This window comes from Halictus rubicundus, chromosome 1 (genome assembly GCF_050948215.1).
Source record: "Halictus rubicundus isolate RS-2024b chromosome 1, iyHalRubi1_principal, whole genome shotgun sequence".
Classification (NCBI taxonomy): Eukaryota; Metazoa; Arthropoda; class Insecta; order Hymenoptera; family Halictidae; genus Halictus; species Halictus rubicundus.
The window spans coordinates 3259319-3271997 of record NC_135149.1 but is presented as its reverse complement, the minus strand read 5'-3'; the positions used below and the strand labels follow the sequence as shown (position 1 = coordinate 3271997).

The 12679-nt window shown below is 45.0% G+C and overlaps 1 protein-coding gene across 8 annotated transcripts in view; it reads left to right on the top strand.

Annotated features, from left to right (window-relative positions):
• Nucleotides 1–12679, top strand: part of LOC143353099 (voltage-gated inwardly rectifying potassium channel KCNH6-like) — a 178156-nt gene that overhangs the window by 75053 nt on the left and 90424 nt on the right. For all 8 annotated transcript variants that reach the window (XM_076786192.1, XM_076786208.1, XM_076786177.1 and 5 more), the window contains 2 exons: nucleotides 9268–9442; nucleotides 11451–11622. In XM_076786192.1, the coding sequence (XP_076642307.1) occupies nucleotides 9268–9442; nucleotides 11451–11622 (347 nt within the window). The remainder of the gene's footprint in view (nucleotides 1–9267; nucleotides 9443–11450; nucleotides 11623–12679) is intronic.

Sequence of the window (12679 nt, the reverse complement as noted above, 5' to 3'; positions counted from 1 at the left end):
TTTTTCGGAGTTATCAAGGTCAACGGTGTTTTTTGATACATAAATACATTTTTTCTTAATGCATCGTGTAACTGATGGAAAAATACATTCAGATATGTATAATAACATTACCTTGAAATGACCTTGATCTTCAAAAATTAAAGTTTTACCTAAAACTGATGTCCAGTATCTTCGGCTACGACTCCTGAACCTGGTGAATGCGAAGAAAATATTTTTTATCACACTAAAAATATCGATCAGCAGATGTGTGTATGTGTAAACTGTTAAAACAACACTCACTTTCTCTTAAGTTAGCATCAGAGATGTTCAAAATGGTGTCCTACGGCGACACATTTCCTGAAACGTGTAATGACGGGCTGTACAGATATTTCAATTGTTTCGGAATTAATATCGGCACAAGCCCCAGCTATTCGGTTATTCATGTCCTCTGGTGTAGTTGGTTGTTCCTTATAAACTGTTTGTTTCAATTTTCTCCACAACAAAAAGTCCATTGGTGTGAGGTCTGGTAAACGCGTTCGCCATCTTACAACTCCAGTACGACCAATCCATCGATTTGGAAATTTTACATCCAAAATTTGTTGGACAAGGCGTGTTGAATGAACTGAACAACCGTCATGCTGATACCAAATTCTTAAACGGATGTCTAGTGGTACATCTTGTACAAGTATTTGTAACTCATTTTGCAAGAATGTTGCATACTTTTCTCAATTTAAAGTACCGTTCATGAAATAAGAACCAATTATTTGATTATTTAAAATGCCACACCAGACGTTTACACTCCACGGTCTTTGCTTATCCACTGATCTTAGCCATTGTGGATTGTCAATTGACCAATAATGCATGTTGTTTAGATTTAGCTGTCCATGGTTGGTGAAAGATGCTTTATCAGTAAATAATACTCTTTTAAAAAGTGTTCCAACAAAATCTGTTCCACGAAGGTCCTGATGTACCGATAAATGATAGGGATGAAATTTTTCTTCTTGAAGTATTCGTATTATGCTTGTTTTAGAAATGCCAGTTTCACACTGAAGTTGTTTTAAACTCACATGTGGATTTTCGTTAATTTTATCTACAATAGTTATTTTGCTTCTTTCGTTCCTAACAGTTCTGGTTTTTACACGTTTTTTCACAACACAACCAGTTTCACGGAAATTACTGATCACCTTTGCATAAGTGCAACGTGATGGACAATTACGGTCTGGAAATTTTTCTTTGCACATTCGAACTGCTTCCCTTAACACGTTAACTGCCATGTCACCCATATGTGGGTGACAGAATTATTTGTCCAGGTTTTAAAATGAATTTTGACATTAATATATTCATTGTACCAAATTTGATCAGGATCTGTAAAATACAAGAAAGTTAGAGGACCACACAATATCATACATTTAATTTTTTCAATTTTTATTTCATTAAATAACTTACTTTGATTTCATGGAATTTTTGAGGTTTCCAGTTTGGCCGTGAAAGTGTTAAACAATGATCAGCATTACCGTAAATGAATACCATATCAACTTTCTCTTGCATTGAGCAATTCATTTCAAACAGTATGTCGATACGCTGATAGATAAATTGAAACTGATCAGGATTTCAAACCGTTAGGTATCAGCAGTATTTCGACAGTAGACATGTTTATTTATATTCACTCTCTTGATTGTAGAGTCTTGGTCAAAGCCTACGATCTCGATAGACATCAGTTCTAGGTAAAACTTTAATTTTCGAAGATCAAGGTCACTTCAAGGTCATGTTATTATACATATCTGGATGTATTTTTCGATCAGTTACACGAAGCAATGAAAAAAAGTGTTGTTATATATCAAAAAACACCGATGACCTTGATAACACCAAGAAAAAAATGACCTTCCGAATAAGATATTCTTACCAGTTATTTGGCCCATTGACACCATGCGCATTACGTAACAAATATTTTTTGCATCACAATAACCTGAAGAGATATTTAGGTGGCCTTACTTAAATGGACCAGCCCGTATAATAGTGAAATAAGTCTTATACAAGTGCGATTGAATTTAATTTCACAGTCTTCTACATCATAGGGAAACAGATCATACTTCCACCCTCGTCGAGTTCCACGTAAATACAGAATTATAGCGTTTGTAACGAAATATTCCTAGGCTACTAGTGTTCGAGGAGCAGGCGTAGGACGACTAGACTGCAGGACGGTGTAAGCGAGAAAGCTCGCGGGCTAGTTTCTCGAGCGAGGACTCGCGATCCCAGAAATTTCAATCGCAGGTTCGCCCGAAATTACGGGAACAACAACGACAATGCGAAATGGAACGTGTCAGTTGCCTATTGAGTCGAGTATGCAGTCGTTTTGAGAGGCCTTCGCGTGCTCGCACGCACTAGCCGATCCGAAGGAGGGCCGAGTTACATTTCGTTCGGGCTGCAATTAACAAGAAATTGCGGCTGGGACTTTACCGGGTCAAAGTAATTTTATCGACGGGTTCTCTCGATGATCAAGCAGTCGTCGCTGCAGCTGCGCCGCGCCGCGCGCGCTCGCGTCCCAACAAGTAAAAGAATTTCCCACCGGGAAATCGTATCTCCTCGCATCTGAATTGTCGCGGTAACAGGCCAGCCATCGATTTCGTATAACGCCACGGTGAATGAATGTCCGGTACCGAGCGGCGTCGAGTTAACCGGCATTGTTACTCGTCTCGCAGAAATTACGTTTCCGCGATTATAACGCTCGAATGGCTGAATAGCGATCGACCGAATTCACTTTGCTCAGTTTTCGGACGGTGGACACACGGGACTGTTCGAGTACGGTGGAAAGCGGTATTTTTACAAGAGCTTTCGCAATGGCGTGTGAAAACGGCGATTCATTAGCTATTCTTCTAACGAAACGCTCGCTGATTAAGATTATGAATATTTAACGGTAACCAGTGGCGCGATCCACGCGATCAAACCCGCGTCCAAGGAAAACATAGAAAAAGCGGGAACGATCTGTCCTCCTAAAGGTATCGCGAGATTTCGAACTGAAACTTTTGCCATTTTGTTTTCCCGCGCGAAATTCTCGCGAGCATCGCGTCGCGGCACACTTGCCAAAAAGGTTGAACTCTCCGGGCGCACGCAATAATGAATCATATTAAACCAGCGCGATGTGCGGCGCGGTCACATGCAAATCTACGACAGCAATTTACCAGTTTTTAGGCATGTAAATTCCTTGAACCCGGCCCGGCAATAGCGTGCAACGCCCCAAGGTAAAGTTGCTAGCCCGGCGAAAGGAGAGCGGGAAACGGCGATAAGGGGTCAGAGGGGGGCGAAGAAAAAAGCGGCAGTCCATTATGTGGATCTATTTGTATTACGAAATCATTCTGTCAACACGCCGCGCTCAGGAATCGATGTCAGGGCTGTCCGGCCGCGGTAAACGTCGATAATTTCACCGCGGGTTACAAAGCGATCGCGAGCTCGCGCTTTAATCCGTTCGCCGAGTATGCGAATCGAAAAATCAACCCCCTGTTCGATCACCTGAACGCTACAATTAACTGTTTCGCACGACCAAAACGATGCTCAACTCCTTTCCCTGCGATTTCTTGAAGAGAAAACATTTCTGTGGCATTCTTGGTTTATTTTAGCCATAGAACATTTTTTACTCGATGAGACAATCTTTTCCACGTTGGTACAAAATTCTGTAGGAAAACAATAGTTGGTGTACGTGCGTAGATGGAAAGGATCAGTGAATTCGACTTTTCTCACATCTGTCACTCCTGCTTGGTTACTTAAAACCGTGCTAGGTAGTTCTTTTTAAAGGGTAAGGTGTTGTGAGTGGTATAGGAATTGTACAACTTGTTGGCAACAATAACTCTTACATTAATTATATCGACTGTACAAAAAGATGTGGCTTAAATGGGGACTAGCTAAAGACTGACTGAAGACTAACTGTAGACTGACTGAAGACTAACGAATCGCACGCAGAGATGGTTTTTAAAGGATGTGAAATCGGTGGTGGAGGTGGTAAAGAATAGTGGGAGAAAATTGGGGGGTGTTTGTTAGAAGTGGTCCAGACGCTGTCTTAACTTGTTAGTGTTATGGCGCCGGAAAGTCGCAGAAAACATCGGACGAGTCCCGTCGCTCGGGGCTCAAGAGTCTTCGACTCTTAGGCTAATTTATTGCCTCTAGTAAGGGTGGTCGAAGTGTTTGGGACTCGGTGTCAAATTCGAGAGACACTTTCGTGGGTCTCGCATTGCGTTGAGTCTCAACAGTTGGCCTAAATACCCACAGTCCACCAGTTGCAAAGTAAATTCTCATAAAATTGTTAAGGAAGCAGGGTTCTACGGTGTCCAGTGGAGCAGCTACGGTGTAGGGCGAATTCGCGGAAGTTTATTAATGTGATCGACGGATCGTTTAATCCACGGATCCAATCAGCGAGATTGTTCTTTTGGTGAGAAACGAGAGGCAATCGGGTAGCTTTGTTCCCGGAAAGAATACTAATTCGATGGCTAGACGGACAGCGAGGAAGACAAAGAGGCCAGAAGCGAGCGAAGGGGTATAAGGACGAGCGTGGGAGTATTCCGATCAATCTCGGTGTTTTTTTTTTCTCCGGTTGGTTCTTCTGGCGTTGGTAGATGGAATCCGGTTGTCGCGGAACGTCCGCCCGGCTACTTGATCCAACAAAATTACGAGCATGCCGTTCCCGACGCTTCAATGCATACAAATGGTCGTTCGGAGACAGACTGGCGCATGGCGCGACCTCGTCGAGCCGCGAAAGCTCATGAGAATGGGGTTGATTTGTTCCTTGGTTGATGTATGCGCGTCGATGGACGTATCGCGACCAAGGAGAGAGAGAGAGAGAGAGAGTGTGTGTGTGTGTGTGAGAGAGAGAGAGAGAGTTGTGTTCGGTCGAGTCGCGTAACGGCTAGGGAAATTCTCATTACGCGCTCCGGGAACCGTTGGAAACCGTCCAAACGAAACCGCCGTGAACTTGTCGCCACCCTAACACTCCCAATACAACTTCTCCCCCGTGTGTCCCTTCGCAAGCCGAGCCGCCGCTCCGTGCCGCTCAGAACGATATGAAATTTCATCCGAGCCGCTGGAATTTCCGGCAAATTGAACATACCTCTCGTCGACCCGCAGGATTAGCACCCGCTCCACTAGCCTGGCCGTATTTTTGGGAAGATTGCTCCGAAACGAGCTGCGGCAAATTCATTCTACCGCTTGAGCAGCTTAACGCTCTAAGCAGTCTGCGGGATTTTTCTGCATTCAAGATGAAAATGGGCGAGTAATACACAAAACAAGCCGAATCGTAAAAGACCTTCGGGGCATTGTGACTACATCATTCTCAGTTTACTAAAATTATTAACCTCTTAGCTTTGTAGCTTGTTTTTTTTATTTGTGACTAGATCGTTCCAAGTAACGCTTACATCGTGCGGGTGTATATGTATATGTCCTAATTTACTGACTCGCTACGTAGAATGTGAGGAAGAATTTTGCAACGTTTGAATTTTGATGATGGACCGTGGATCTCGTGCATTTCACCCCTTTGTGCACTTGAAGCTATTTTAACTCCAAAACCAAACATTTCTTCCGACCTAGAATATTTCCCCTCTACAGGGTGATCCACGCAATTGTTTTAAGTCATAACTCCGTTATTATTGCATTTACGAAAAAATGATAAAGGAGAAAGATAAATGGTTCGAAGAGCACTACATCTGTAGGCCTTTAAATTTTTTTTAGATGCAGCAGTGCATGTGCAATTAACAATTGCATCATTTCTTTAAATAGAAATGCATATTTTTTTTGCACATATCGATTCTTCCGTTCATTCTACGCAAAAAATGATTAGGGTACCATGGCAAAAAAATTATTAGATCTCGAGATATTTTCAAAAAATGTCTTTATTAAAGGAGATACTCAAACACTTCATGACTATGTTGTAAACGTAAACGCCCTTTCGACATTGTTATCATAACAGAAACCGATTTGTACGAGTAAGCATTTCATCATTCAGTAGCAATTCACGTATCGTAACTCGAGTACGAAAACTAAGATTTTGAAAAAGTGTAGCTGTATTTCACTAAATACAAGAAAATGTATTTTACTAACACGTAAAACGTGTCGTAACGTTTCTTACGTTATCAGAAATGTTTAGAATGTAATGGAGAAGCGTTTGAGCATCTTCTTCAAGAAAGACATTTTTTGAAAATATCTCGAGATCTAATAATTTTTTGCCATGGTACCCTAATCATTTTTTACGTAGAATGAACGGAAGAATCGATATGTGCAAAAAAAATATGCATTTCTATTTAAAGAAATGATGCAATTGTTAATTGCACATGCACTGCTGCATCTAAAAACAAATTTAAAGGCCTACAGATGTAGTGCTCTCCGAACCATTTATCTTTCTCCTTTATCACTTTTTCGTAAATGCAATAATAACGGAGTTATGACTTAAAACAATTGCGTGGATCACCCTGTATACAGGGTGTATACAGGATTTTTTAAAATTTAAAACATTGCAATTTCTTGTCGGTTAAATACTGATTAACTTTGGTAAGAAACATTTTTCTGTCCGACCATCCGAAGGGGCTGAGAGACCGTGGGGACTAATTTGCGCCGCACCCTGTATATTTTTTTTTCATGTTATACATACAAAAATGGTGCAATTTACTCGTACAATACCGAAATGTTTAGTAATTTGTTAAATACAAACAAATTTAGTAATGTAAAAAATATTTTGAATAATGATACAGCAACTTTTAGTGTCGCCTTACAGTCGCCGTTCGAGTGCTAAGGGTTAAAAATTAATTGGTCGAGAGAATAAATTTCGCGGAACAGGCGCATAAAAATCCAGCGATTACAAACCAGTTGCTCTCAGTCGGAAGCCCCGACTCTTTCAATCTTGGCGACGAGCTCGTAATTACAAAACCGTGGGCCTGTCCAGGACAGTGCTGGCCGGCTGCACAGAGGGTAGCGTTTTTTATGCCCAATTACCGTGGACGCCTTTCGTTAGCGTCCGCGGCCTGGCTGGCAAATGTTGCGGCAACCGCTCGTCGTTCTTGCGAGAAATTGCCTATCGATCTATCCATACGAACAGGCATTTTTTCCCTCTATTTTCCACGCCGCGCACCCGATCTCGAATGCGCGTACGTCATCGGCGCGCGAGCGTGCACCTAATATCGGAAATTGTCCAGCGATCTTTGGAAATTTACGAGGCGTCGCGCTCGCGAGCTATTCGAGTCCCCGGAAGTTCGTAAGGGTATTGAAATCTCCGGGAAAAGGGGTGGTTCAGGGGTGGAAAGAGGGTGGTCCCACCGGAAAAACAGGAAGTTTGAAATTTCGCGATAAACAAGCAGATCTCGGGGACCATTTCTCACGTGCACTCCGAGAACGTCCGGGCCCAGCGAACTCCTCGTGCTCCGATCCATAAAACTCAGTTTGGCCCGGCTGCGGGGGTGGTTTTAAACCCTCGAGGTTAACAAAACAGTACCGAATCCACGTTAACGTGGGATTTCCTGCTCGCGGTTCCCTACGCGCGACAAGAGGCGCGCGTCAAACTCGTACGCGTGTCATTGCACGCCATTGCCAAGGTTGCGCGCGTTCAAGTTGTATGCGTCTGTGTTGCACGCGTGGAATTTGTATATGTCCGTGTTGCACGCGTCTATGTTGCACGCTTGGAAGTTGTTTACGTTGAACTTGTACGCGTCCAAGTTGCACGCGTTGAGGTATACGTTGTGGTCGTTGTACGCGTTCATGTTGCACACGTTCAAATTGTCCATGTCCAAGTTGCACGCGTGGAAGTTGTGCGCGTTGACTTCCCCACGCGTTGAGATTGCACTTGTCCAAGTTGCACGCATCGAAATTGCTCGACTGCAACTCGCACACGTGCAACCGGTTAAACAGGAAATCCCACCTTCCTCTGCAACGAACAGCCGAGGTCCGCACTGTAGAAAAGGTTACGCGAACCGTAAGAATCGCGTCGACTTGTTCAACTTGCGTCGGGTTGCGGAAAAAGCAGTGCAGCGTTGCCGGAAATGCACCGAAGCGGACGGCGGCTGTTGCATAGAGATTTGACAAGCATTTTTCCCATTGTTTGGTAAAAACATGTGACGATTAGTGGCTGGGTGGCACGCGCGCGCCACGTTTCCGTGTATCGCGTCGCGACGCTCCGCTCGTCAGCTTCTCTATCGATTGGCAAGTCTGACCTAACACTGACACACTTCACTCGCCAAGTCTGACCTCTGTTCCGTATCGACCATTGCCATAATCTTCGGATTTCCACGATTCATCGCGCTCCCGAACACTTTTGCCGGCCATTTTCGGGATTAAGCTGGCCAGCCCGGCACGGCCCGGTCCGTCGGTTTCGATTATCGACGACACGCCTCGCCTAGCCTCGCCTAACCTCGCCGACTAGCACGCGTACACTCCTCTAAGCGGAAATTGTCGTCGTTGCTGCAACGTTTATCGAATAAAGAGACGACGAACGAGGGATCTCGCAGACTTTTTCATTTCGCCCCGGTGCAAGATGAATGTTGATTTTTTACGAGCCGGAATCGATCGACGGAGGGTACGTGCGACGAATCGCCGAGGCCATACACGCTCCTGGATTCCAGCGATTTCAGGTTCTAAAGTCTCGTAAACCACGATTTCTTCTCCCGGGTTTAATGAAAGTTGTATCTCGGGCAGTTCTCCCTCGGAATGAATTATTGTGATCGCCGTACCGGTGTCTCCGGAGGACCATGCGGATTTGTATTTCTGACCGACTAAACAAAGTCTGACTGCATTTGTATACTCGGTATCTGATTTTGTAATGTTAGTTTCTTCGAGAAATTCATTCTGTCCTCATTCCGGATTTTTAGAAAAATTATATCTATTTACTGGAACAAGTGAAATAGCATAAAAGTATCTGGAAGTCGCACAGGCCAATACTGTAGTAATCTATTCAACAAATAAGCTTTTTGACATATTGATTGCGTGACTCCTGGATCATCCTGTGCAATAATCATATTTTATCTACTTTTCAGTACAAAAACTTGTTCATTTCCGGTAGCTAAAATTATGTTTTGAGAAGAATAAAAATGGACGAGCGGTTAATGAGTGAACGTCGAAAGAACCGAGGCGAGGGAAACAAAGAATGGTTCTCTTATCGGGCCTCGAGGGCCGTAATTGTGGATAGCGAATGTAGTTCTCGATATATCGGAAGAGGCGGTTCCAGTTTCGTTTGCCGTTGGTCGATCGTTCGCGACCGTCCTCCTTCCGTCCTCGTCCGTCCTCGTCCGTGTCTAATGGAAATCGACTTTCTATATTTTCCAGCCCACTAACATGTGGTTCACCCACGATGATGGAATCTTGGGGTCCTGGAAGGACTGGCACGCCCCCGCCGCCTCTCCCGCACCCTCCAGCTGGGAGCAACATCGGTGCAGCGACCGCAACCGTTGCACAGCCCAGCACCACCGCGCCGATCGCCAGTCCCGAGGGTGTCAGCGACGTGAGTATTATACCAGAAATAAAAGTACACCGAGGAAGCCTAAGCGCGACTTATCCGAGCGTTGCGGTGTGTTCGATCCGACAGAAGGAGCGTGTCGCGTCGCTAAGACGGATCGAACGGCAGTTAATTCACACGATTAAAGTCGGTACAGACACGTTCCGGATATCGGGGATTAATCCAGCTGTAACGGCCGCTCCTTCCGTCCGTTTCAATTGCCCTAGCAACCTCGACGATCGAGCGTAATGGATGCTGGCCGCGGCATCGAACCGGACTAATAGAATCACCGGAACGTATCCGAAATTGTCCATTTCCAGCGCATTTCTATCCAGCTCCGGCTACTCCCCGGTCCAGACGACTTCGAAAAGCTTCCTCCGATCGACGCTTCGATCTATCGGCTCGAACCGAACTTCGCATCGTTCCTTCGGAGTCCCGAAACGCGTTGGTAATTCGTCTTGACCCTCTCGCGCTTTTATCGGACAGTCGAATCTACTCAAAATGTCTGCTTTATGCGTTTCAGTCTCTAGTTTTGTCTTCAATCCATTTGCATCGTTGGCGTGTATGCATACGTATAGCCTAAGGACTTCGACATATTATTTTCAATTTATTAAGATCATTACAGCAAAAAAAAAAGAAATTTCAATATGTCTTCTGCTTCATCCAATTCTTCTTCGAAATTGTACTTATCCAATGTAATGAAGAAATCGGCGATGAGGGCGTTATTCTTCGTTCTTCCTTACGATGCACATGGGTTAATAAGCGGGTAAGGGATCGAAGCTTTCGCACAGGGCGCAGAAAGTGCCGACAATAAAATTGAATATTACGAGCAGAAGCGAAATGGAAAAATCGAAACGCAGGCGTGCAAGGGCGAGGTTGCGCCGAGCAGCGGGCGCTGTTATTAAACCTACCCTTGCACGGTTAATAGTCAAAGCGTTAAATGCAGGAGAAAAGGGTCTTGAAACGGAAGGGCAGCTGATAAAATACCTGGGTGTTTTTGTTTTTTTCTTGAAATTTCGCGAAATGGGCTAACGATAAATCATTGTCGGCAGCGTCGTCTCGAGTCCCTGCGCGCCGCGTCGAACAATGCCGGGGCTCCAGTCAACAAGCCTTAGCCTTAAACCATGCCCTCAACCCCGAACGCGGGACGTCCCACCCCTCGAGCCCTCGGTAAATTCAGCCTGATCGCGTGCACTCGCTTCAAAACACGTCCGGTATCGATCCTGAGTCGTAGGAGTGTACGCGATGCTAACGATATTCCAGCCGGCTGTCACGTGAAACGGAAGTCCGAGTCAAGGGTAGCTCGCTGTGTGTGCACGTACCTCCCCTTTCAGCCTGAAGCATCGGGACACTCGCGGAACATGAAGTCGATCGGTAGAAAATGTCCGCGTTCCCCAAAAGCTATTGTTAAAAACGACAACTAAATTGATAAATGATTTATAGGTTCTGCATCATCAATTGCGTTGAGAAGGGAAAAGATTCTCCCATTGACTCAAATATTCCTTCTGGTAGACATTCTCGTTAATTAATTCTTAAAATCTCCAGAAAAATTGTTTACACAAAAAATACCCGAAGAAGGAGGCGAATCTGCGTGGAAAACTCAGTCGAAAATGTAGAATAAATTTTTTTCACGCGAAGCTTCGTTTTCGAGAAAAATGAGTTTGAAAATGTAGCTATTGAACATGGGTAAACGCGTCTGACCATGGCAAACTGTTTCCACTTCTATGGTCTACCGCTCACAAGCCATTGAATAAGAATAGTGCACTATGTCTGACTCACCAGCCTACCTTTTCCACTTCTCGCGTGCTCCTACTACACGGGTGATTTCAAACGCGATTTTCTCGAAAATGAAGCCCGGTAGGAAAAAATATTGTTCAAGATTTTCGACTCAGTTTTTCGCGTAGAATCACTTCGATTTGTTCTAAATGTCCTCGCGTACGTCGATAAGGCTGTGCTGGTGTTAAAGCGTACGAGATATATCTGTTCAAACGGATTTGTTGCCTTTGGGTTTCAGGTCTCTCAAAAATCGGGGATCTGGGAGGGCGGCCAATTTCCCTCTGGCGGGGGCGCGGAGGGAGGTCCTTCTCGGAGCGTTTCGCACGCGGCGAGCCTGGACGCGATTTCGAGGAAGACGGTGAAACCGGAAACGGCGAGGACGCCGTGTCGCAGCCTGACCTGCAGCGTCTGTAAGTAGCCGGCACGCCGATCATTGACCGTGTTGTTGGTTCGCTCGTCTTTTTACCTTCTCTTTTCTCGTGTTCTCGGTATTTCGTGGGTTGCCTATTGACGTACTTTAGCTCGAGCTTTTTCTGTGGAACGGCGAGTTTGTTCGTTTCGTTTTCCATCTCTGTTATTTTTTCTCTGTTTCTTTTTTAATGGCCGGTACGTGTAATTACATGTAGTTGTTGCATTTTGCCTCCGTGTGGTCACTCTCTTTCGTTTCGCGATCGAACGAGGACGAGAGACGGGATCGCCTCGTTCCCGAGGATCCAGGATCAGCCGTGTCTCGATCCTTCGAGATCTACACGCTCGCCTTCCGGCGTGTCCCCCTTCTCCTCGACACCTATTCTACGCACGCGTGTTCCCTAGGCTCGTAATTACGATCCACGACGCGGAGGATAATGCTGTCGCATGCGATATTTCGTGTCGCGAATGTTGACAGATAGCGACCGCCGCCTGTCCCTCGCCGATGATTTCGTGCGCCGCGGTTATCGATAATGATGAATGCTCTCCGATCGAATCGGTTCTCGTATCTGATAATCGATGGATCGTGGTGAACGCCTCGCCGTATTACAGGACCTCGCGTCTCTAGGCCTTCTTTTCGAAGCGTACAGTCTGTTTCACTTCGTTGGTTTTTGCAAAAGCGAGCGAAAAACTGCGCCGAAAATGTAAAATCAATATGTCCTTCATCTCATTTTCTAGAAAACCTGGTTCGATAAATCCTGTTTGAACGGGTAGACGTACCGTGAACGCAATCGATTAACCCATTTGCATCGTTAGCGTATCTGTACGCGCTGGTTCCCCGGTCATCGTTACCCGAAGCCCGTCGTTATAATCAATAATTCGTAACAATATAGACAACAAACACGTGCAAATCACGGAAATGTGAAGTTACTTTTCACTTTTTGAAATTGTTCCACCTATTTGGACGCGGTAAGACAGAAATTAGTGACAACGGCATTCTCTTCCTTTCTTGTTTATGTTGCAAATAGATTCACACGTCAAGTGCCACTTCAGTGTCCA